The 21,180-nt window shown below is 37.0% G+C and overlaps 1 protein-coding gene across 5 annotated transcripts; it reads left to right on the forward strand.

Moving 5' to 3' along the window:
* The first annotated feature begins 7,005 nt into the window (after positions 1–7,005).
* On the forward strand, positions 7,006–19,608 carry LOC133519859 (calcyphosin-like protein). Of its 5 annotated transcripts, none has more exons than XM_061854003.1 (8): positions 7,006–7,245; positions 7,353–7,595; positions 10,523–10,676; positions 11,129–11,225; positions 11,416–11,496; positions 12,971–13,095; positions 17,933–18,017; positions 18,787–19,608. In XM_061854003.1, the coding sequence occupies exons 2-8, from the start codon at positions 7,559–7,561 to the stop codon at positions 18,886–18,888; spliced, it is 681 nt and encodes a 226-aa protein (XP_061709987.1). In that variant the 5' UTR covers positions 7,006–7,245; positions 7,353–7,558; the 3' UTR covers positions 18,889–19,608. The 5 variants fall into 5 exon arrangements, with proteins under 5 accessions (XP_061709987.1, XP_061709988.1, XP_061709989.1 ...); XM_061854004.1 differs by having other exon boundaries at positions 7,030–7,123; positions 7,516–7,595; XM_061854005.1 differs by having other exon boundaries at positions 7,078–7,167; positions 7,516–7,595.
* Positions 19,609–21,180: the final 1,572 nt, after the last annotated feature.

The following is a 21,180-nucleotide window of genomic DNA, read 5'->3' on the forward strand; positions in this document are numbered from 1 at the left end:
CAATATGTAATTAGTTACACAGGGTGAAATAGTTTCGTTTAACCATTCGCAGAGAGGTGGATCTAAGTAGGGTTTGCAATCCGAATATTGGGATTCTCAAATTATACGAAATTATTCGAATAATAAAACTCAAAATATCCGAATAAACGAATATATTAGATAACACAGAAATAGTGTATTTAACTGTTATAAATTATAATACAAAGATGTTATCCCAACCAATTTTAAATGATTACTTACTATAATAATACCTAGCTAACATGATGTTATCTTATGTAAAACCGTACTTAATAAGTAAATTGGTTGACATATAACGATTATGTCGGAAAAAATCCCGCTGGCTAGGAGCTTTAAGTAATCAAAAACGCTGCCTAATCCGTTTGATTGAGCTATAACAACACAATGTATGGTAGGGTTGTCTCTCTTTCATGGGTCTATAAAAAGTCTGCGACGTTGAATGTCTATCTTTTAAGGATAACTTACTATACCCATTCTTAATTTTTGAAAAAGATCACATAATATGTGGCATTTGCAAAACTATTTACACGGATACGGTATTAATAATTATCAACTTATATTCCGCATCTCATGCGGATTACAATGTGCCCTTTGAAATTTTAGGCGTAATCGTAAATTAAAGTTTCATTTCGAGCCATATAACTTGTACGAAATGTAAAAGACGCCATCCGCAGTTCTAATATTTTACCACCATAATATGCGCTGGGATCGCTTTTACTAACCCCCTCCATGCACTTTGCACGTAGCCAATACGTGTTAACGGCTCCACTATAGGTGTACAAACACATTGTATACATATTTATAACACATACATGTAAAGTCAGTTCTGCGTGTCTCCTTTTGACACGCCACGGATTATCCAATCATTGTATTACAAAAAAAAACATGTCACTGCAATTCGGTACCATACAATCAGATTACTACGAGTACTATAGTCCTATAGGTCTCAACTATAGTCCAAACTTTTAGCACCTATTACTTTTTATAAAAGGATTTAAGATTATTATTTATTCTATTATAAATATTAAAGCCTGACAACAGTTTATTTGACCCTCGCCATTTTGCGGATTTTCAATGGTACTAATTTCTTTTACTGGCAACAAGTACTCTTTGACAATGAACGTTGGATGTCATCCAATGTCACAGAAAATATCTACGAATATATTCAAATATAAACGGTTTTATTACAAAAATGCCAAAAAAAAAATTCCAAAGATGCGAAAAAAATTGTAGTGAATGCAATCCAAATACTTACAGCTTAAAAAAGACGAAGGATTACATAGCATTCCAATAAACAATGTTTTAAAGTTGGTTGTTGACATGACCGGTATTGACATTTTATAGTGCGGTTGTATTGAACTGGTTAGTATTTTGGTTTACACTTTAATATTTCATTTAAGGTTTATGTAGATCGACGTTAAAAATATTTCTAAAAATAATGAGACGGTCTTGTCTTGACTTTGCCACCTGTACAAAACAAAGTCCCACACAAAAAGAGAATTCAAATTGACGACTTCGATAAATGTGGCATACCTAATAAGGCAAAAAAATCATGAAACAAGTACCGAGTATCAAAACTCTGCTGACTGCTTTGAAAAAAGACATTGGATTTACAGGCAGCAGAGAGTACTTACGAAAACTGATGCACAGTATGGGATTCAAATATAAAAAATCCAGAAACCAACGTTCAATATTGATGGAGCGTTCCGATATTGTGGTTTGGCGTGAAAGTTATTTGGATCAAATACAAGAAGTAAGGGATAAAAATAGGCCTATAGTTTATTTGGACGGGACCTACATTCATACTTCTCTGAACCACGCCAAATGTTGGCAGAGCGAAAATGAACCTGGGGTATCGAAAGCCGTTTTAACAGGGAAATGACATATTATTATTCATGCCGGTGGACCATCCGGATTTGTTCCTAATGCACTTCTGGTAAATAATGATAAAGAAAAAAAGCAGATTACCATGATTCGATGAATAAAAATAATTTTAAGAAATGGGTTACGCAGAAATTAATTCCCAATCTAAGTGAACCCACATGTATAGTTATGGATAATGCCCGATACTAATCCTTTCGCATTAATAAATCACCAACATCTGAAGACAGAAAGCATGTCATTGCAGAGTGGCTGCGTTCGAATAAAATTTCATTTCCACAAAAAGCATCCAAAGCTAGATTGGTGGAGATTTTGAGACGTCACAAACCTGAACCAATATATGAAATAAACACGATTCTCTCCACATACGGAGTTACGGACACAAAGTGATAAGATTACCGCCATATCACTGTGATTTAAATCCTATTAAGATGATTTGGGGCATTGTAAAAGCTAAAGTGGCAACTAAAAATGTGTCTGTCGATAATAAGGCTTTTCTATAGCTTGTTGAAGATAGTTTTCAGGTATAAAACTTATTTTAATTTGAGAATTTAGTTATGTAAATTATTTTGAATTCAGTCTATATTATTAATGATTAAAAATTTTAATAAATTATTATCGTATATGAAGTAACTCAAGAAAATTGAAGCAATTGCTGTGACCATGTTAAAAAAATTGAAGAGGATTATAGGAGTAAAGGTGCTATAATCGAATTGGAGACTGAACGTTTTATAATCGAGGTTGGTGGTCCTGAAAACGACACAACATCTGATGAAAATCAGAATTGGTCAGAGTCAGAAAACGAAGAATATGTAAATATTGAATATTTAGAATCAGATTTTGACGAATAGGTAAATTGAAAGAACCGAATTCTCTGTAAGCAATGTTTTGCAATTATACGAGTATCAACATGAAGCCAATGCCCACTACCCCGACTATACATGACGTACGCACATTATTGCCATACGTAAGCTGTTTGCAGCGACACTATCTCAGGGTTAAATAAACTGTTGTCAGGCTTTATTAAGGATTAAGGAATTTGAAAGATAGTTACATCATAATTAGGTTAATTACACAGGAAAATGTAGAAATTCAAGATGACGGCCGTTTGTTCTAATTTCCCTCAGATTCATCTTGATTAGAGCAAAAATGGAAAAATTCAACATGGCTGCCATTTTCCCAATTTTGACCTCAAATTCATAATAATGGGCATCTCGGATCCTCAGATATCGATACATTGATCAGAGCAAAAATGCATGCATTCATGATGGCGGCAGTTATCCTCAGATATCGGTTTCCATCTTGATCAGACCAAAAATGCAGAAATTCAGGATGGCGGCCTTGTTTTTCCAATGTTGACCTCAGACTAGGTAAATCGATTTTCATCTTTGTCAGTGGAAAAAATCAGAAATTCAAGTTGGTGGCCCTTTTTTCCAATGTTGGCCTAAGATTTATAATAAAGGGTCTCTCGTATCGTATCTCGTATATTGTTGATTTTGTAGATATTGATTTTCATTTTTATCGGAGCAAAACTGCAAAAATGCAATGAAGTTATAAAATCTTTCAATTTATAATAAATGGTTATCATATTCCATTTCTGAACGCACTCATAAACAAGGTATACAATACTACCAGTACTACTATAATACTACTTTACGTTAGGTTACAGTACTGACGGGTTGAACATCAAATGTTTGACAAGTAGGAACACTTTGTATGGGAACATAATAACGATTTTTTTACTGTTTTCCTCGAGATGTTTTTATTGTTTTTCATTGTTTAAACCTTCCCTGGACTTCCCCAAAGAATTCAGTACCAAAATTAACCAAACCGGTCCAGCTACCAGCCGTTTTCGAGTTTTAGAGAACTTATTAAACAGCAATTGATTTATATATATAAATTAAATTCACATAAAACAGTGAATGTAGTTTAATTATTTACGGTTAGCTATGATTCTCCTTTCCATACAAACGTAGTCCTTATTTTCCTCTCTGGATATTAACATTATTGAAAATATTTTAAAGTCAAACGAAGGGGCACAGCTATGGTTAATATACATCAAATTATGTAAAAATATTGAGTGTCAATATATAGAGAGAAAAATAGGGACTACATTTGTTTTTTTTTTTTATAGTCTACGTCGGTGGTTAACAAGCATACGGCCCGCCTGATGGTAAGCAGTCTCTGTAGCCTATGTACGCCTGCAACTCCAGAGGAGTCACATGCGCGTTGCCGACCCTAACCCCCCCCCCGCCACCCCTCGATGAGCTCTGGCAACCTTACTCACCGGCAGGAACACAACACTATGAGTAGGGTCTAGTGTTATTTGGCTGCTGTTTTCTGTAAAGTGGAGGTACTTCCCCAGTTGGGCTCTGCTCTAGATCTGGAATGACATCCACTGGCTGTGCCCTACCACACAAAGCCAGATGACATTCACAATGCCCATACCTCTCTTTCGGACGCAGTTTAAGGACGTACCCGGGTCCGGGTGTATAGAGAAGCGGTAGTCCCCTTTCCTTTTAAAAATATACTTAAACTTGTTTTTATTATTAAAATTCAGCTTCCTTCTTTAAGAAAATTGACGCGTAATATCTTTGCCAACCGCCTAAGGTACGGTCACGTGTGAAAATATAGATACGGACGACAAAGTGATAAAAATATGTATACACCATAATACAGGGTGACCTTAGCCATTGGACAAACCCTGAAATCCCACGTAGGGTTACTTCTCAGGAATGCTCTGACATTTTTTTTTTAAATTAAGTAGAACAAAAGATAAAAAAATAAAATTTTCGAACAAAAGTTATTTGCAATAATCGACAACAAAAAGAAACACTGTGTTCATTACCTTAGGAGCTACCAACACATACAGGCTGCTCCAAAGTAAAAAACCGGCCAAGCCAAGAGCAATGTCGGGCCATGCTCAGAGTAGGGTTCCGGAGTTACTCTTCCGTCACAATAAGCTAAACTGGAGCTTAAAGTATGGTAGATTGTTAACCAAGGGATGAACTGTGGGTGTACGTCTTTTTACTATGAAGGGGAAACTTTTTGCGATAACTCAAAAACAGCTAAATTGATCATATCCGCTATAGTTTTCATTTAATTTCTTTCTTAAGCTCTACTTCCACGATTTTTTTCATATTTTTTGGACCTATGGTTCAAAAGTTAGAGGGGGGGGACACATTTTTTTTTTTCTTTCGGAGCAATTATCTCCGAATATATTCACTTTATCAAAAAATGTTTGTTGAAGACCCCTATTAGTTCTGAAAGGCCTTTCCAACGATATCCCACACTGTAAGGTTCAAGCAAAAAAAAATGTTCACCCCCACTTTACGTGTAGGGGAGGTACCCTACAAAAAAATATTTTTTTAGATTTTATTGTACGACTTTGTCGGCTTTATTGATTTATATATCCATGCTAAATTTTAGCTTTCTAGCACTAACGACCACGGAGCAAAGCCTCGAACAGACAGACAGACAGACGGACATGGCGAAACTATAAGGGTTCCTAGTTGACTACGGAACCCTAAAAATGGTAATTTGTTAATTTCTTCGAAACCGCTACACCGGTTGTTATGATACTTTGTACACTGGTTCTAAATACCCTCATGCATATGTATATTTCGGCTTTGTCCAATGGCTAGAGATACACTGATATATACATATGGGCAATAAGGTCATGTATACATATTTTTGCCACTTTGTCCGCATCTATAGTTTCAGACGTGACTGTAAGTGGTAACCCTATCATAACTAGGTAAATATTGTATATATATATATTATTTCGCCAAAAAAATAATTTATGTGTGTGTGTGTTTGCTGCACATGACACGTTATTTCTTTATTCAGCTTGGCATAAAAAATACATTACACTGAATAATTTATTTTTATTTTTTACAGATCAGGTAACTTTGCGATGTCCGTCAGTAGGTATCATTTAGGCAGCGTCGCAGCCAAAAAGGCGATCGGCGAGGTCACTGACACTGTGTCATTACAGAAACAAATATTCACGAGAATTGTAATTATCTCTGAAACAAGCCCGATTTCAGACTTTGTATAGTCTCGGTGTAGACTTTGTATAAGTAAGTAGTTGATTTAGTCTCTAAATGCGGTCAAGAATACCTACACCTTTAAAACCTGTTGGGTTCTTATAATACTCGAGCCCACGGTGCACGGTGTATGTAGAGCTCTGTTTTTAGTTAAATTTTGATATAACTACGTTAAAGTAAAAACTTATCGAGTATAATTATGATTGTATGAAATGTCGATACTTATTAAACTATTCTGTTTTTTAGCATTAGATATAAGGTAAATAATCTTGACAAGTCTTTTCATTGAAAAACGCTTTTTAAAAATCAGTAATTATTTCGCACATGTATCGTACAACGTTTTACAGTACATATGGTGTTACTTTTCCGCACTAGTGCGTAAATTAGCATCATATGTACTGTAAACATACTGTAATAGTACATTACGATACAAGTGCGAAAAATAGGAAATTCGAAACGAGTGGCGATAAATTAAAACACGACCGAAGGAAGTGTTTTAAATCGACACGAGTTGCGAATTACCTATTCGCACATGTATCGTACAACGTTTTACAGTACATATGGCCCTTTAAATGTTCAACACAGTAACGTAATATGCAAATTTTCGCACTAGTGCGGTAAAGCAGCACCATATGTACTGTAAATAATATTAGTCTAATACCTTTTATATGGTATTTATAGCAATTGTAAATAAAGCCAAGTCGGTACAAGAACCCGGCGATAAATATTGCACATCGCTCTTTAGAAAGAGAATACAGGCGACAACGAGAGAGAAAGAGACAACGCTTTACGAAGCCAAAATTCCGATGTGCAATATATTTTATCGCCGGGTACTGTAGTACCTACGCTCCCAGCTGACCTTGACTGTGTCTAGACATAGTAGCCATATTAGGCTGGTCTGAGGGCCTACTGCGAAAAACGAATATCGAAATCTCGTTTTCTGCCTCTCTATCGCTCTCGATGCTCTCTATGTTCGTGTGATAGAGAGGTACCTAGATTAAGAAATTTCGATGTTCGTTTTTCGCGGTAGGCCCTCTGATTTGGTGATTTTAATCTTCCATTCGCGAAGTATTCGTGTCTGCTAAGTAAGTAAAGTTTTTCATTCGGTCAGTCATGAGTCAGTTCAGTCGGCCAAAGGCGTCGCCGCAGACGCACGGTTCCAGAAATTTAAAGCGGTCATTAGATCTACACGGTCGCGGGCACTTGCGAAAGGGGGCCGGTCAGAGTGCTAACACCCTAATTAGCATCCTAACAGCAGTTTTCCGTTCAACGTAATATCAGGACACCGTTAATATAAGTACTTACTTTAAAATCAAAATAAATCTACGACCACAATGGACATATGTAGTTAAATTTAAGTGTAAAAATATTTTAGGCAATTCGAGTATATTTTTTCATTTCAAGGTTCTAATATTGCGTGAAACGGAAAAATCAGCCCGGCCATCGGAAATCCATGAGACCGGCTCCGTCCACCCGGCCCCAGCTGCCGCTTGCCGGCCCGGGACCGTATAGTGTATAGTGGTAATAAACGCATAAGAATAAGAAAATGTTTGCGTTTTTATATTAGAGAATAGAGACTGTTACGAGTGTCTTAGTGGTATCATACAAATATGACGTACGAAGGTAAACTCAAGACGGATTCAAACAGTAAGTAAAGTTTTGCTCTTGGTCTTGTGGATTATAAAATAATAGTAACTTTATTCTTCTTTTCATCCTGTTGCCCCCTGCTGGAGTGTAGGGCTCGAACCATTTTCTTCCACTGACTCCGGTCCTGGGCAGCTTGGGTAACCTCCTCCCACCCCATCCCCAATACACCCAACTCTTGCTCCACGGAACGGCGCCAAGTAGATTTAGGGCGACCATGCTTCCGTTTTCCGGGCATCTTCCAGGTCAGGGCCACCTTGGATAGGTGGGTATCAGGCTTCGTGAGGATATGCCCAATCCAATGCCATCTTGGTCTTGTAGATTATAAAATAATAGCAACAGTTAAGTAATGAAATAGTTTTATAATATTATGGGTTTATTTTTGCGTGCAGATAATTAGGTTTATTCCCGTTATAGCATAGCAGATGCTAGTGATGTTACACTACGTCCATAGTTAGTATGATCGACTTTTACACAGCAGCAACTGAACTTCTACGGAGTTATGGTGGCTATCGATTACGTGTAGGTACGACCGAAAGATTCGGCAGCTTTTGCATCGAAACCGAAACCTTCGGCCGAAACATGTTTTTATACCGAAACTTGCTGAAACCGAAACCGAAACTTCGGTCGGACGTCTAATTTTAGACCTATGTTCTGATTTTTTCTATTGAACGAAAGTGTTGACTTGATCGAGAGAATAAAAGTGCTAAGCTTGTTTTTTTTTTATAATATACCCATGGGATTTGACGTTAAGCTTGAGAATACTGTAGACAAATCAAATTTATTTATTATACTTTGGCACAGCGACCTCGTAAGTGAAAAAGGGCGCCAAATTTTAAAAAATGTAGAAGCGACGAGTTGACTTCTTATAGAATTTTGCGCCTTATTCTTCTGACAAGTTGGGTAGGACGTTGCTTCCACGGCCAATCCACCTGTCAGGGTATTGTTCGTTTAGCCAATTACGAACTGCTAGGCTGAAGTGGGCTGAAGTATTTCCAAGCCCTTGTTCCTAAAACTGCCTGTGGATATCCGCAAAAGTCGATTGTTGGGGTATACGACGTTCTGGGTATCTTTGGTATTCGGCGACTGCCTAGAGCGAGTTGCCATTGCCGAATCCGTACACAAAATGAATATCCGCTAAATGAGCCGCAGGATAATGCGGCATGGCGGATATTATTTATTAAAGTTAATTAAATTGTCAACGTGATTTTATCTTCAATCAATTTTTCGTGTTATGGCTCCATCAAGGTGTTGATGATTCTGCCAATGTCGAGGTTGGATAAGACACGGCTAGTACATATTACGGTCATAGACAGTGTTCGGTGGATTTTATCTTGCGTAACAATCAGTAATGACGTATGTCATTTTCGTAAGAAATTTCAAACTATCAGCCAGATATCATAAAAGGTAAATAGTTTGCACTCTCGCGATTGAGAACAGAACAGTACTAAAGCCTAGTCTTAGCGATAAGAGAAACGAGGAAAGCTACTTGTGACTAAAGTGTGTAAGATAATTATCATAATTATTTAAAGCACTACGATGTGTTTTAGTTGCAAGTCACATCCTTTTATCTCGATCCAAGATTTCCGGTAGTAAGACCTTTTTGTAGGATAGATACCAAACTTAATTAAGTAAAACAGCCTAACAACCATGCGGTTAGTGCGTCTGCGAGTAAAAAAAATATAGTAGGTGGCTACGTCACGTCTTTAGGGTGTGTTAGAATTGAGATTATCTTACTTGTGGTTTATTTTAAATAATTAATATCTCTTACTTAAATGAGTTTTTGGACTATATAACTTTTTATACTCTAATTAATTAGGCTCTAAAATCGTTAGTTTAAATCTTTCGGGTTATTAAAAATCACCGTGTATATATAGTATCATTTTATTGATGTTACAGGCCAATGATGATGATGATACTTGACTTTTACGCCGCAACAACTGAAATTCTACGCAGTTCGGGTGGATATCGATTAGGTCGTTACTAGGTTAACTCGGCAGCCGCAGTAGGTATAGTACCTATACTCAAACTTTTATGCCGCAGAAACTGAAATTCTACGCAGGTCGGGTGGATATCGATTAGTTCATGTCTAGACTTTCTAGGTCAACTCGGCTGCCGAAGTAGGTGGCAGTATATTATTATTTCATAAAATTACGTTCAATCATTCCCGTAGGATGTGGATCAATTCTTCGGAAGTGATGTTTATTGACCGAGCGTTAGCGGTAGTTTCAGCTTGGACAAAAATGCCTTCGTAGGTATGTATGTCGGGATGTTTTCCTCTGCAGGTCGCATTTCTCAATTAGTTTCTCTTGAATTTTTGTGAGCAGTTTTGGGTGTTAGATGGAATTTTCCTGTCGTTTTCGGAAAATGTTCATAGATGTGGAAATTGGCATACTTAAAGCTTAAACCCATTGGGATTCCGCTGTGATAATAACTCGACGAAGTGTTTTAAAAAAAATTTTAAGCTTGTGAAGCTTGCCGTAACATCTGCTGCTTACAAAGCTACTAGTTGTTAGTACTTATACAAGACTTTTACGCCGCAGGAACTGAACTTGGTGGATTTCGATTAGTCCGTTGTGTTCTAGGTGTTTCTAGGTTAACTCGGCTAACTAAGTAGGCGGCAGTTTATTATCATTTCATAAAACTTAACTAAATTTTATTCAAAAATAAGAAGAGGCGAATGCTAAAATTTTGTAGAGCACTTATTGATGCCGTGGCACATCATCAAAAAAAAAACAGGCCGAAAAGCAGGCACAAGATGTTCCCTTATCTTGCCACGGCCTTTGATACAAATAAATTTGTAATATGGAATAAATAAATCTCATCTCATCGAGACAAATACCATATTATGTTTATAGACATGTGTAAAAGAACCGTACTTAGTAAAAAACAAAGATCCAGGTTTTCATCGTAATTCTTTGATTTTACAGTAGCATGGCATCGTCCGCAATCGTCACCATTCCGCGTCGAGGAGGAGTTGATCCAGAAGAGCGCACGAGCGCTCAGCTCCACCACCGAACCTCTGGAGAGACTGCGTCTGCTGTGCCTCACACGCGGTGCGTCGGGAATTATGGAACTAGGCAGGCGAGTACAACAACTTTTGTGGGGTCTGTGCAAACTGAGACGCTGGAGCGGGACGTCCAGCATGGCGTATTGTACAACGTCCATATTTGACATGGTGTTTATTATAGTTGTAATTCCTATGAGATTACACTAAAGACACTTCCTTTCAATTCAAATAAAACAAAAAATATTGAAATCGGTTCACATGATAAAGAATTATCCCTGAAAACCTACATACATACAGATCGGGCAAATTAGTTAGCCAATTTGCCCATAGATGGCGCTGTACACAATTAAGCTAATAGTATACTTCTGGTCAAAAGTCTTTCGTGATTATAGTTACATGAGAAAATTGAAAGTTTGTACGGAACCCTCGATGTGCGACTACAAAAACTCGCACTTAACCGGTTTTTTATCATCCATTTGGTACTTCTAAAGTATAGTATTATTAATATAAAAAAAAATATTCACAGGATTTTCCGAAGAATGGATAACGACGGAAGCAATGAACTTAACAAGCAAGAGTTTTTCGAGGGCATCAAAGACACTGGACTGGATATAAGCCACGATGTAAATTATAAATATATAGAATTTAGTGCAGTGACATAGTTTTTAACATTGGTCCTACCTATTTCAAGTCTAATGAAAAATTGTTTTTTTCTACGATTTTCTCATATTGCAGACTGTTCTTCTCGGGCTCACCTCTTTGTATCTATATTATTTTAAGTGGCATTTGTGTATTGTTTAAATTATTTTCCAGGATGCAGAGAAACTGTTCGCTCAGTTCGACAAAGGCAACAGCGGTTCTATTAGTGTCGATGAATTCATCAAACAGATTCGTGTATGTATGAATTTGTTATTTGTTAAATTACTTAGAATATTTACAAGGTGTAAAAATAACGTTTTTGACGCGTTGTCCCGGCATTTTGCCACGGCTCATGGGAGCCTGGGGACCGCTTGGAAACTAATCCCGAGAATTGGTGTAGGTACTAGTTAAACTAGAGGCCTTATTGGGATTAGCCCGGTTACCTCACGATGTTTTTCTTCTTCACCGAAAAGCGACTGGTGAATATCAAATGTTCGTACAGAAGTTCCGAAAAACTCATAATGTACGAGCCGGGGTTTGTACCCGCGACCTCCGGATTGCAAGTCATACGCTCTTACCGCTAGTCCACCAGCGCTCTTGTCCCCTTCATCAAATTTATTGATACTATTTTATGTAAAAGTCTCAAACCAAAGTTTTGGTGCTTTTTCTTTTAAATAGCTTTGGCTCTTGACTGTATATTGACAACATCAAACCAAGAATTAATCGCTCTTGCGTAAAAACTTAAGTCTCAAAGCAACATTTTGGCGCTTCTTCTTTGAAATAGCTTTGGCTCTTGACTGTAGGTTGAAAACATCAAACCAAGAATTTATCGCTCTTGTCTAAAAACTTAAAGTCTCAAAGGAAAATTTTGGTGCTTCTTCTTTGAAATAGCTTTGGCTCTTGACTGTAGGTTGAAAACATCAAACCAAGAATTAATGGCTCTTGTATAAAAACTTAAAAGTCTCAAACCAAAGTTTTGGTGCTTCTTTTTTAAAAAAGCTTTAGCTCTTGACTGTAAATTGAAAACATCAAACCAAGAATTAATCGCTCTTGCCTAAAAACCTAAAAGTCTCAAAGGAAAAATTTGGTGGTTCTTCTTTGGAATTTGGTAATATTTTTGGTTTGAGGTAGAGTTACTCAAGATAAAACCGTTTTTTAAGAGCGTGCTATATCTCTTTCTAAGACTTTTTTTCTTGCGGCGAATAATTAATATCTTAACTCAAATCACTACCATTCGCTTTAAAAATGTGTAAAGATAAAACTAAATAATTTTCATTCTCCTTTTAAAAATTATGTTGTTTTTAACTCAAGACATATTTATTGGACTAAGCAATTTATTATTTTATTTAAGCAACCGTGCGCAAGAGAGTTTTGCGTTTTGAATTAAGATATCTTTTTTATCTGTGTACAACGGTTTTGTTACCAAAAATACTATTATTTTCGAAGTTTACATCTAGCGTCAAGTAGCGGAACTCTCAGTACTGCTACTCGACAATAGATGTCGCGGCAAACAAAAAGTCTAATGCTCAACAATTTTCAGCTAATATTATAACCAGAGTAAGCGTAGGAGTTGAAAATTGAGTTCCGGTTACTTATATTGGGAAGCTAGACTTTTACATAGTGCCTATCAAACTGGAGCATCTATCCGGGTTGTACCCTATTTTGATCTCTGTGGGAGGCACCTAGCTGAATTCTGTGTGAGATAATGATTATGACTCCTTTTTTCCAGCCTCCGATGAATGACGGCCGCCGTGCTATAGTCGAGCGGGCGTTCAAGAAACTGGATAAAACTGGAGATGGGGTCATTGCCACAGAGGATCTCCGTGGCGTTTACTCGTGCGCTGCAAACCCGAGGTAGGATACTTATACGTATAGTATGAATTATTTGAAATGATTTTTTCCCTCAAACGCTAAGCTGTTAAACAAAAGTAATTGTTTCTTATGTGCACTGCGGTGACTAACGAGTACCGAATTAGGAATGACTCACGCTAGACAGTGCTGGGGCGGCCGGCGCTTCATTTTCTACTGAAAGCACCATGTGATCACCATACCCCGGGGTTTTCAGTGCGGGAATGTTTTACACTAGCCAATAAACAGGTTAAAACTATAAAAACCAATACTATTTTAATATTTCTAAGCGCATTTGAAGCTTACCTTCTATTTTTAATTCATAGTTTGGTAATTATTTTACAATAGACAAAGTTATAAATACAAGAAAACATTCCCGCACCGAAAACCCCGACGTATGGTGATCACCAATCAGCCGTCATAGAAATTATTTATTATTATTTATTTATTTATTTTCTAACACATGTCCGGCTCACAGTGGAGGCCAAACGCCAGGACATGGAAAAAACATGTCAAAAATGACGTGCCGGGCGCTCCGGTCCGGCCCCGGCTCGGTCTAGCGTGAGTCATCCTTAAAGTGAACCAAGCTCGTTTATAAGGCTTCGTTTTTTTAGCTTCCTACGCATACTTATGACTCAAACATATGTAACAGCTTTTTGTTATCTCCGAAGATTCTTACCTGTCATCCTACATTACAAAAACGTGTTATATCCGAATGCTGCTGGAACGTAAATTTGACCTATAAAAGTAAGAGTCGAAATAATGAGAAATTAGGTAGCCACCGCGGTGAGGCGAAAAAATCATTTCAGATAATTCTAAATACGAGGGCGGTTTGAGAAGTCAGTGACTTTATGTAAAACAAAAATCATTTTAACATATAAACTTTTTAATTACAATTCTGAACTCCTTGGTAGCTGGCAGTTTTTTTTTTTTAAGGCGGGGCAACAAAAACGTTTTTGGAAAATGGAGAAAAGCGAATTTCGTGTGTTAATTAAACATTACTTTTTACGTGGAAAAACTATTAAAGAGACTGAAAACTGTTTAAAAAAATACTATGGGGAATCTGCTCCTTCTCATGGAATGGTACATAAGTGGTTTACAGAATTTCGTTCTGGAGTTCTGGACGTACCACTACCAATGACGCAGAACGCTCTGGAAGGCCGATTGAAGTGACCACTGATGATGTAGTGAATAAAGTTCACGATATTGTTTTGGATGACCATCGAGTGAAGATTCGTGAGATAGCCGAGACTTTACACTTTTCAATGAGCTGAGACTGTACAAATTATTCTGTAATAGCTATCATTCCACCAATTTAATCATGCATGCATGAGGTAAGGAAAGAAATCTCCATGTACCAAAAAGTGTCATCAAAAAACCTTAAATAGGTGGCGCTACAATCCCTAGAATACTTGAACGAAAAAAAAATCAAATCATAGACAGCGCACTTCACTCCGTCAATAACGCCTAGGTTCTAAGTTCTAAGCTACGAGCGCTCGTACTCTAGCGCTACTCTGGAGAGATTTGGAACTATTATTTATAGCGGACAACTGGACACTTTTGCAACAGTTCTACCATAAGAAATGTCTAACTAACTAACTAACTGCTTTGGCTCAGCGATCCAAAAAGAATCAAAAATAAAAATAAAAACAGAATCAGAATAAGAAATGTCACTTCTCTTAATTCCACACTCCATCGTGCCGACATCATGGTCACCCCAATGAGTTTGACAATAGGGTTGTTTCCATCTACAAATCTTAGGGCAGAATTGTATCCCAATAAATTCTTTTGGATTATAAGAACATGTTAAACTACTTTTAGTGTACCTGTAATGACCATATTTTTGTAAATATTGAATTTAAAATATATTTTGGCACACGTCACGTGACCAAACTCGAAACGTCTTTGAAGATTCTGATGACGTCACAACTCTCGAATTGACACTGTTGACAGTTAGGCGATAAACAACAAATGACAAATGTCAGTTGACAGTTCGTATCTTCTACGTGTGTATGTGTCAAACCGTAAACTTTTTTTTTTTATACTACGTCGGTGGCAAACAAGCATATGGCCTGCCTGATGGTAAGCAGTCTCCGTAGCCTATGTACACCTGCAACTCCAGAGGAGTTACATGCGCGTTGCCGACCCTAACCCCACCCACCTCGTTGAGCTCTGGCAACCTTACTCACCGGCAGGAACACAACACTATGAGTAGGGTCAAGTGTTATTTGGCTGCGGTTTTCTGTAAGGTGGAGGTACTTCCCCAGTTGGGCTCTGCTCTAGATCTGGAATGACATCTGCTGTGCTGTGCCCTACCACACAAGGCGAGATGACATTCACATTGCCCATACCTCTCTTTTGGACGTAGTTTAAGGACATACCCGGGTCCACACAATTTTCTAATAGCGTTTTGGGCGCGAAAGCATCTGTCAAAATATATTTTGTTAATTTAACATATTTAAAGCCGTTTTTAGTATAAAAGTTAAATTGTATGGCAACTTTTAGTTAATATAGATCGTAATACAAGCGTTTCAAAAAATTGGAAACAACCCTATTATCGTCTTGTATTTTTATCTTAAAATTGAATGATTGTGGTTCACCTGTAAAAATATATACCACAATCAGCAAAACTTTCACTTCTACAACCTGTCACACAACATTTTTTACCCATTTTTTTAATATTTCGCAATTAAATGCTGAGCTCCACCATTCACGTGTTTTGGAAATATCTCGAAAATATGTCATCAAGTTGGGGATACCAATTAATATTCCAAGTTTCTACAATTTCTACCATATTAAAATTATGTTTTTTTTTTGTTATGCACATGCTTGGTTTAATCAGTTAATAATATTGACATCATAATGATTTACAAATTACTTAAAAGATTTGAGAACCACACTCTGTATATAGCACTAAAATAGTATAAGAAAGTATGTTTTTAACATTGGCAACATGTGCGAGTAGGACACCGCGCCCCACTTTTGCTATCTCAAGTGGACCGTTTTCTCTAGTCTGGTAAGAACACCTTTCTGCCTCCCTGATAAGGTTCAATTTACTATAACAAAAAAAGTAAGAGTGTGCTCCATTTTATATCTCCATGGTTGCAACCAAAATTACCTAAATTATAACCTCTTCTCAATCTCAATAATCAATCGGAACTCAATAGCAATAGGTACTTGTCGCTAGATATGTAGATAAACTAAACTTACCTATATATTAAGCTTTGTAGTCTAAACTGTCGAGTTACAGTTTAAAATACTAAAACACAATGCATTTCGGGTTAAAAGATGCTTAGTAAACAATGTACAATGCCCACAATGTTGAAGACTTTTTAATTTCAGCCAGTTCTTTAAAATATGCCAAAAACACGTGTTCTGAGAAACTGTGGGCATTTTTTTTGGTTTTCCAATTTATAAAATTGTCATAAGTAACCATATATTTCGCCTTTGATTTTGCCGGCAGCAAGTTCTGTAAGTATAGCCAATTCTGCTTCGGCTCTTAATTCAGGTGGGGTGCAATCAATAATCATTTCTTCGTCGGTAGTTTCGTCCGAACTCATATTGAATTATTTATAACAAAACAAAATTACAAACAACAAAATTAAATCCGATAAAACAGAATAACAGCGAATAAATTATCAAGTTTCCCGCCAAAACTTTTTTTTCTATACGGTTAGAGACACGTTTGAGTAGACATTTTTACTGCTACCTAATATTTAGATGAAATATTAATATTTCAATATGTATAGTTAAGAAAAAAATAATCATAATGTGTTATTTGTTATGTTCATGTGGATTTATTATGTAAATAAAATTGCACTAAGTACATACCAAATCGTTTATTTATTTTTTTAATATGCATAGTGGCAGAATGTCATGATGCCTGTGCCACAAATTTATGTGGAGTGGAAATTTAAGAAAAAGAGGACTTTGCCGGCCTAGGCCTGCAAGATTTGTATGAAATCCCATTAACGACCTCTTGTCCTAGCCGCACCTGAAACGTCATACTTCGCAGCCTATTATAAGTAACATAACATCAATATTACATTGCATGTTTGAGAAACAGTAGGTACATTATTGCAGAGGCCGGGAAAGGACAATTCGTGGATGAGTTTCGATTTTGTCGACAAAGTAGAGGAATCCACGAATTGTTGTTCCTGCCGAGGTATGTATAGTGCTTTTCTCCAAACATGCGAGGAAATCTGGTAAAATAATCATAATTTAAACATCAACCAGCACTCACATCGAACCTTCACATCCAAAAAAGTCAAAAAAAAAATCCCTCTTTAATTATTTTTAAAGGTTAAAGGCTCAACTATTCTGCCATTCAGTACCATTCAATATTCGCTCATTCAATCACAATCAATATAATTGTGCAATATAAGCTGTATTTGCACGCATGAGATCCTTAAAAAAATATAAAAGGTATATAGTCTTTGATTTTATTAAGCAGTATTCGCACGATCACACACGACGGTCTTACTCGACTCTATCCTATAGCTTGAAATGATGGTGACCGGGTCGTGTAGACGCGGCCCGCGGCTATATTAATTGGCTATTTGCGTTTTTCTTAGTGGATACATGTTTAAAAAAAGTAAAAAACAATACAGTAATAACTTTCCCGTCCGTTAAAACACGACAATAATGGTTTGAATTTTTTTTATTTGAGTTTGACCATAACGAAGAACTTCGCGAGCTATTTTTGGTACAATAAGGTGAACATTTCCGAGGATATTGGAGAAAAATACTATAAATTGCATCGTGAAGGAAGAGTAAATTGTAAAAGACAGAATTGGAATTTAGATAACATATTCATCATTAGTGATAACACATTTACTTTTAGGTACAAGAGCGGTGAAGAGACCGAAGAACTGCTCATTGGCAAATTCCTAGCTAACTTTGAGAGTGAGGGCACCGTTGATGGCAAGGTGAGTGCAAATTCTATGTAATATGAAGTCGTCTGCGTTAAGTCCTAATTTTACATCATTTATTGCCACCGGTACAAATATGTCATCCAGAGTACTTGTCCAAGTACTCTGGATGACATATCTAATCATATCTAAGTGTGAATAACATACCGGTGACAGACATCTGTACCACAAACCACTGCAAAAAACTTTCCCACTATTTTTTTATACTACGTTGGTGGCAAACAAGCATACGGCCCGCCTGATAGTAAGCAGTCTCCGTAGACTATGTACGTCTGCAACTCCAGAGGAGTTACATGCGCGTTGCCGACCCTAACCCTCCGCATCCTCGTTGAGCTCTGGCAACCTTACTCACCGGCAGGAACACAACACTATGAGTAGGGTCTAGTGTTATTTGGCTGCGGTTTTCTGTAAGGTGGAGATGCTTCCCCCGTTGGGCTCTGCTCTAGATCTAGAATGACATCTGCTGCGCTGTGCTCTACCACTCAAAGCGAGATGACATTCACAATGCCCATAATACCTCTCTTGAACAAAAATTTGAAGGGTGTTTGTTTGGGCTATTTTGAGGAGAAGATCTTCGCGAAGGCCCGCAAACAGGCGCAGCTTTGTTTTATTTATTTTAGATTTTTTTTTTCGTCATGTCAAGCAAAATGTAATGCGAAAACGTTGCAATGATCCTTCTCTTACCAAATCCAAATGGTTGAAGTAAAAAAGCCTGGATAAGGGATACTAAGGACAGCCTAAACCAATTTTTATTTCCTGTTATCAGGTAACACTTGAGGAGTTCATGAATTACTACAGCGGCATCAGCGTGTCCATGGAGGACGACTGCTACTTCGATCTCGTAATGCGGCAGGCCTACAAGCTCTAGACATCAGGCCAGAAGCATGGACCTAAAATACCATGGACTTAACTATGATTTCATGATACCTACACACATTTACGACTCGGGCTGAGCGGTCATTGGCTCAACCCAAACCCAATAAATGAGAATGGGCGTGTGCAAAATCGGCATGTCATGAAGTCACAACTCCATCTTAGCGACGTGGTTGCATTTTTCATCCATTGCCAGAAGTCTTTGTTTGCTATCATTTGGACAAGCAGGACATACACGCGTATTTTAAGGGTTTTGTTGACGTCGTCATGTCGTGTCGACCACGCGGATACTATGCTTTATTCAATATTAATGCTAAAGATATATGTATTTAACTAATTACAGTAATTACCGATGTTTAAAACATGCAGTGTTTCCTATTTATTAAATATATTCAATTTAGTACGCATGTTTCATTGTCCTTCTCCTTTTACTAGAAATATTGAATAACGAACAATTTTATCAATGATAAAAACTACACTCAAGCGCATCCAACTTGTCAGTAGAAAAAGGTGCAAAATTCAATTTTCTATGAGAGATCAACCTTGGCGCCTACATTTTTAAATTTGTCGCCTTTTTTTATTGATAATGCCAGAGTATACCTTTGGCTCATTTCTCGAACGGTATTAGTCTAATATTATTAGTGTGTTGCCATCGAGGCCCCAACGTCTGTTCTTCAAACCGCAGCCATTTTGGTGATGGGTAAACTTTGTGTGTGCATTTTGGCATGTTTTTAGGGATGTGGACCTGTCATAGAAATAGGATAGTATAGAACGACTGTCAAACTTCAAAAGTGTGACCAAAAATGAAATGCAAGTGCGTGCGTAAATTGTCTATGTGCGAACAAAAATAGCGATGTCATGTTACAACATATTAATAATCTATCGATGTTTAACTGCTTTATCGACTACTTTTTCAAATGTGTTTGTTTTTATAAAAAATGTAATAGGTATGAGTATTATTACTACTATTAGACCTTATTAGCGCCTTTAGTACCTTTAATTTTCTTTTACAGCGGACGCATAGTAAATGACAATACTGATAGTGATAACCGAGGCTACAGTTTCAGTCGTTACAGTCAACATCAAAATGGTCAAATATATAGGTACACATGTGTCACAATGGTCAAATATATAGTGTTACTTATTTTACAGTACATATGGAGCTACTTTACCGCACTAGTGCGATAATTAGCACATTACGTATCTATATCGAAAATTTTAAGGGCCATATGTATTGTAATACATTTGCGAATAGTTAATTCGAAACTCGTGTCGACTTAAAATCGTATCGCCACTCTTTGCTATTTTTTATTTTTCTCACCTGGTTTGGTGTTCTGGGACGTTTAGTAACTAAAATACTCGCTACTAGACTAAATTACTAACGTAGTCCGAACAAGCATTAAGGAACGCGGCGCTGTCGGTAAAGCAGCTGACTCGCGTTGATAAAGCAGGTTTCTGTCGTATGCGGGTGTGAGTGGTGTAACATGTGCAATGTCGTTAACACAAACACATGCTAAGTGTTAACAGTAGGCGCAAATAGTTGACTTACCAAAGAAAATTTGAATTTCGCGCCTTTTCCGCCTGACAAGTTGGGTTGGGTGTGTATACGCTGTGTACAAGTATAAACTGTCTTGTGTTTCCTTGTGTTGGCGGCAAAGCCGTGGAAAAGTGGTTAAAATGTAAGTAATGTGTTGGAAAGTGAAGTTTAAATTTATCGCTAAACATGTGCACCTTCAAAAAAGGTATTATAACAATCGTTATTATTTTAAGTCGGTTATAAAGGTTAATATCTTAATGATGTCTTGTGAACAACTAATTCCATAGCTACTAATATACCGACAAGTTATCGATACAGTCATATGAACATTTTGTCAAGCCCTAGCGTAAAGTAACAGTTTAGGTTTTTACACAAAATATTCTAAATTATTGACTAATATCATGAAATATTAACACACAATTGAAGAAAAACTTATAATGAACTGTATAAATTGGCTTTTTACACTTTTTATGCTGTTAATTTGATAAAATATCGTTACGAAAATTTCGCTACGATTATCATAATTACCTGTGAAATGAGTATTTCCCTGGGTTTTTTGGCCCTGAAACACTACAACCCGGCACACAACATGACACCATCGTCACTAAATTACTTAATATTTATTTTTGTTTTTGATTCTCGTATACTTTTAACGTTAAAAAATACGGCAATATGATCTTGGCCGCCTCGGCCGCCTTCGAATTAAAAAAATGGTTACGTTTTCTCATATGTAGTCTGCCTCTTTCACAC

Source organism: Cydia pomonella, chromosome 7 (assembly GCF_033807575.1).
Source record: "Cydia pomonella isolate Wapato2018A chromosome 7, ilCydPomo1, whole genome shotgun sequence".
Classification (NCBI taxonomy): domain Eukaryota; kingdom Metazoa; phylum Arthropoda; class Insecta; order Lepidoptera; family Tortricidae; genus Cydia; species Cydia pomonella.